The sequence below is a fragment of the Python bivittatus genome, unplaced genomic scaffold (genome assembly GCF_059951505.1).
Source record: "Python bivittatus isolate LINGU-HERP-01145 unplaced genomic scaffold, Pbiv_v1 ctg000060_np1212, whole genome shotgun sequence".
NCBI classification, from domain to species: domain Eukaryota; kingdom Metazoa; phylum Chordata; class Lepidosauria; order Squamata; family Pythonidae; genus Python; species Python bivittatus.
Window position 1 is genome coordinate 10,748,628 of NW_028277044.1, and position 5,096 is coordinate 10,753,723.

The 5,096-nt window shown below is 55.0% G+C and overlaps 1 protein-coding gene across 3 annotated transcripts; it reads right to left on the reverse strand.

Annotated features, from left to right (window-relative positions):
- Positions 1-437: 437 nt before the first annotated feature.
- Positions 438-4,835, reverse strand: ZIC2 (Zic family zinc finger 2). 3 transcript variants are annotated; one of them, XM_088136626.1, is made up of 5 exons: positions 3,956-4,835; positions 3,520-3,889; positions 1,224-1,387; positions 613-758; positions 438-495 (listed from the first exon to the last, which is right to left on the reverse strand). In XM_088136626.1, exons 1-5 carry the CDS (start codon positions 4,583-4,585, stop codon positions 438-440), a joined length of 1,368 nt encoding a protein of 455 aa, XP_087992752.1. In that variant the 5' UTR covers positions 4,586-4,835. The 3 variants fall into 3 exon arrangements, with proteins under 3 accessions (XP_087992752.1, XP_087992751.1, XP_087992750.1); XM_088136625.1 differs by having other exon boundaries at positions 438-489; positions 610-758; positions 3,520-4,835; XM_088136624.1 differs by having other exon boundaries at positions 438-758; positions 3,520-4,835.
- Between the last annotated feature and the right edge of the window lie 261 nt (positions 4,836-5,096).

Sequence of the window (5,096 nt, forward strand, 5' to 3'; positions counted from 1 at the left end):
ATTACCACCTTGGGTTCCTCTATGTACACGGAGAGATGGACGAACTCTGATCTTTTGTTCCCAAGGCGCTTGGGGGCCCGAGGGAGGGGTCTCTGGCAAACGGAATATTTGCAAGGCTCTGGAGACAGCGGCTGCCTCTGGGTGGGGAGAACCCTTTTGCTGCTTTGAAGCCTTCCTTCTCCTCCTCCTCCTCCTCCTCCTCCTCCTCTTCGTTTTCCTCCTCCTCCTCCTCTTTTTTTTTTAAAAAGAGGGTTCCCCCCCCCCCGCCTCTCTCTCTCTCTCTCTCTCTCTCTCTCTGATGCTGCTTCGGAATGCTTCGAATCCGACCAAAGGGGAAAAGAGAGAGCGAGAGAGAGAGCGAGAGAGAGCAGAGTCACGAAACTGACTCAGACAGCTCGGCCCAAGGGATCCGAGAACAGTGGCAGTGCCAGGCGTCCTCAGACGTACCACTCGTTGAAGTTGGAGGTGAGGCCGCTGTGGCTGGCGCTGCCCCCTCCGCCGCCGCCGCCCGAGCCACCCGTGCCGCCGCCGCTGCCGCCGCCGCCGCCGCTACCGCTCCGATGAACTGCGGACGCCGCTGCCGCAGCCGCAGCCGCCGCCGCAGCCGCAGCAGCCGCGGCGGCTGCTGGAGACAAATTGGAGGCGGCCGTGCTTTGGGTCTCTGTGCTGGGGGACACCAAACCCGGTGGGGTGGAGGACTCGTAGCCGGAGCTGGCAGCAGGTGAGGACTCGGAGCCTTGTGGGGAAGATTCATGAACCTACAAGGCAAAGCAAAACAGTCAGCTGCCAGTGAGGCACTACCTTGACATTATTATTATTATTATTATTATTATTATTATTATTATTATTATTATTATTATTATTATTATTATTCTCCTATAAATAATAAGAATAAAACAGAAAGAAGGCTTCCCATAGCTAAGGCCGTGAGTCCCCACCTAAGCACTCCTTTTTTAAAAAAGAGGGTAATTTCACTCCTCCTCCCAGACAGCCCCAACCCTGTCCTGTGAAAAATAAAGTTATATAAATGGTGACACTGAAATGCCGGTGTGTATGATTCAACTCAAGGGCTCCTCTGCCCCGAGATGAAGGCCCCTAATTTCAATGGGTCTGGCTTCCCAGGAGCCCAGGCCACCTCCTTTGCCGCCCCTGGGAGCACTCCTCCCTGGATCCTCTCTTATCCTCCGAATCCCCTTCCCAGGCCAGCTCCAGCACCTGGTTACCTTCATGTGTTTCCTCAGAGAGCTGGGGTGAGTGTAAGATTTGTCACACATTTTGCACAAGTAGGGTTTGTCCGAAGTGTGGACGTGCATGTGCTTCTTCCGGTCGCTGCTGTTGGCAAACCGCCTGTCACAGCCTTCGAATTCACACTGGAAGGGCTTCTCCCCTACAAGAAGGAAGACAGCGCCATAAGTCACTGCAAAAAGAATCAGCCCACCGAGACCGAATCCTGTCCGCTTATCAAAAGAGCCCTTTTTTGGGAATGGAAAGACTTGCAGTGACTGAGGGATTACAGGGGAAGCAGAATATGACCGGCCTAAAGGAAGACAGTGATCAAATGCCATCTTATTTCTAAACACTTTAATTTGGAAATCCCAGATACTTTCTCGCACTGAGGATGGTAAAGAAGGGAGTACAGTACAATGGGACTTACTTAGCTAAAACATGACAATCCAGGAATTTTAGAAAGTTCTCGGAGCTGTAAACTTGGTTTCAGATTCAGACATACACAGACGAGAGAGATCACACGTGTGCAAAGACAACCTGTGGCCATTGTTTCAAACCCTGAATTCCCGGTGGAAAGCAAGAGGAGATCCTCCAGGAGAAGATGGCCCTGTATCTATTCAGGATACAGCTTAGGAGCAAAATTAGCTTCACAGGCCAAGGTACCTCCCCAATCCAGATTTAATAAAACTAACCAAGCCCTGTTAAATAGTGCTAACAAATACTGCAACCCAAGATCTGAAACACTGCTGTATTTTTCCTTGCATTCATGGAAGGACATTGGAAGTGTCTCCTCGTAGATCTGCCTGAGGTGGTGGGTGGTGATGGGGTGTGTGTGTGTGTGTGTGTGTGGAAAAGGAGTATGGAAGAAAATACGTGCAATATCTTCGCTTGGAATATTCTTAGAGCTTTTTCACCCTGTTGCCAGATTTCCGAGTAATTTGTAGGTGTGAGAATTCAACCACCACCACCTCCCGATCCTCCGCTCCCCTCCCCCTAAATCGGAGGTGGGAGAGACGCGCAATTCCACAAGAAATTCCATTAGCACGTAAATTGTTCCTTAAAGACAACTGCTCAGAGCCAAATCGCGGCCATCTCCCTGCAAATCAACGTCTCGGATCTGTTAAACCTCGTTAAAGCCCGTCTGGCACCTAAGCCTGTTCTTAACACGTCAACAACACAACTAGAAAGGCCCAGCGAGGTGTCCTCCTTTCTCTTCGTCAATATTGATGTCCGGAAATCGCTCAAATATTTGACTTTTTTTTCAGGGCCGGGAAGAGGACAGAAGAGACGATGCAAAGAAGCCGGGGCGCAAATGTGGCCGGCAGAAAAACCTTGGAAACCGGTGCTCTTTGGATTTCACCGCTAGGACTTAGCAGCAGAATCGCCGGCTCCCTTTTGGGGATCCTAAACCTGAACGTTTGTCAACATTAAATTCTCTGTCGGTTATTGCACAATGTAAATAAGATAATGCAGAACCCCCTTCAGCGGCCGCGGCTGAGACTATCAAAATGAGAAAATGTTATGGTCCTGTCTTACTCCCTTGAAATGGAACGGAAAGCAAAGGTATTGCTCTGCGGAAGGAGGACGTCTTGCTCGGAAACAGAGCTCATTTTAGGATGAAAAGCAAATCTACTTTCAGTTCTCTGCAGCGGCATATCGGTGGATTTATTCACCCTCCTGACACGCAGCTAATGAGCATATTTCAGTCATCCTTCAGACCTCTGCGTATTTATTCAGAAGTGCATCGGATGGATTTCTAAGTCAGCGTCGTCAGGATTATATATTTATTTGCAAGTAATCCTCGAAATCTCAGGGTTTCCCTTTGTTGTTACGCTCCAAAAGGACGGAGGGATTGATTACATCTTGCCTTTGCCGCTTTACATCCCACCCGCATTTCCCGTCCTAGCGTGGTCGGTGCTCCGGTCTTCCAAGGAAAATTCCTGGTTTCTAACTAGATTTACTTAAACCTCACTCTTGGTTTTACCCCTATAGAGAAGTGCAAGACCCAACAGCGAGGCGCACATAGATCTCTAAACGCATTCCTTTATTTTATTTTGCCAATCATTAAAGCTTCATACTACTTAAAGAAAAACACGGAGATAAAATAAAGGTTTACCAGACGCCGTCCGTGCACATGCAGGAGGGAGGACAGACGACCGCGAAGGAAGAAAGCAAACCTTTCGGTTTGGGTTTGAGCTGGAAGGAAGCGATTTTTACAGACCTGCCCTCCCCGTGGCCAGCATCCACTCGCGCCCCCCCCTTTCCTCCTTCGCCTCATCTGCTCTGACTGACCTGTGTGCGTCCTTTTATGGATCTTGAGGTTCTCGGACCGGGCGAAGACCTTGCCGCATCCGGGGAAGGGGCAGGGGAAAGGCTTCTCGCCCGTGTGCACGCGGATGTGGTTGACCAGCTTGTACTTGGCCTTGAAGGGCTTTCCTTCGCGCGGACACTCCTCCCAGAAGCAGATGTGGTTGCTCTGCTCGGGGCCCCCGACGTGCTCGACGGAGACGTGAGTGACCAGCTCGTGCATGGTGCTGAAAGTTTTATTGCAACTCTTTTTAGGGCTGCTGAGCTGCTCCGGGTCGATCCACTTGCAGATCAGCTCCTGCTTGATGCACTGCTGGCGCATGTAGCGGAAGAAGGCCCCGGGGTGGTGGTGATGGTGGTGGTGGTGGTGGGCGTGCGGGTGGGCGTGCGGGTGGTGCGCGTGGTGCGCCGCCATGTTCATGCCCATGTTCATATTCATGGGGCCGTATTGGCCATGCAGCTGGGCCGCCGAGTAAGGGTCAGTTCGGGGGCTGGACACCTGGCGGTACTGATCCGACCGACCGAAGACTTCTCCGGGCAAGCCCAAGCGCATCTGCCCGTTGAGCACGTTGGGTGAACCGGGAGCGCCGTGCTGATCTCCGATGCCCGGGAAGAGCAGGTGGCTCTGCGCCTCCGCATGCGGGTGATGGAGGCTGCCGGTGGCCGCCGCCGCCCCGAAGAGCCCGTGCTGGCCGCCGCCGGCCGCCGCCGCCGGCTCCCCGAAGCCTCGGCTCCGAAACAAGAAGTCCCGCGGGGAGTTGAAAGGCGGCCCGGAGTAGGAGCCCACATGGGCGGCGTGCGGGTAAGCAGGCGCCTGCGAGCTGAAGGCCGAGCCTTGCCCCGGGGAGAGCTCGTGAGCCGCCGCCGCCGCCGCCGCCGCGTTGAGCTTGAAGGCACCCAGGTGAGCCGCCGCCGCCGCCGCCGCCGAGTCCACGAAGCTGTTCTGCAGGCTCAGTTCGCGCTCCTGCATCTCCGCCGCCGACGGGGGCGGGTGCCGGGCGAACGTGCCCACTCCCAGCGCCGGGAACTGCGGCCCCGCATCCAGCAGCATGCCGCCCGAACCCCCCTCCAAGGTCCGGGGCTCTGGGCTGCCGCCGCCGCCGCCGCCGGAGCGAAAGAAAGAACCGCGCCGCCGAAGCGAGTCCAGGCGCAGGCGGCAACCCGAAGGGTATTAAAGCGGCTGTGGCGGGGGCGGGCGGGCCGGCAGGCGGGAAGGGCAGCCCTGAAGGGACGAAGGCAAAGAGCAGTCCGGGGAGAGGAAGAAGGCGAGAGGGGCGGGGGAAGGGAGGAGGGGGACTCGCTTTTCCCTGGGAAAACAAAAACACAACGCACAAGCCCCCGGCGAAGAGATGTCAGCGCCACAGTCACACCAACAGCCTCTCGCACACACAGGCAAGGAGCTATATAGTGAGAACCGCGCGCGCGCGCACGTACACAGGGAGGAAAGAGATGTGCGCGCACGCGCGGGCGAGCGAGAGTGGCCGCTTCTTCCTTACACTCCACACGCCTTCCGAAAACAAACACGCTGTCCTCCGCCGCACTCCTCCCCCTCCCCTCCCCTC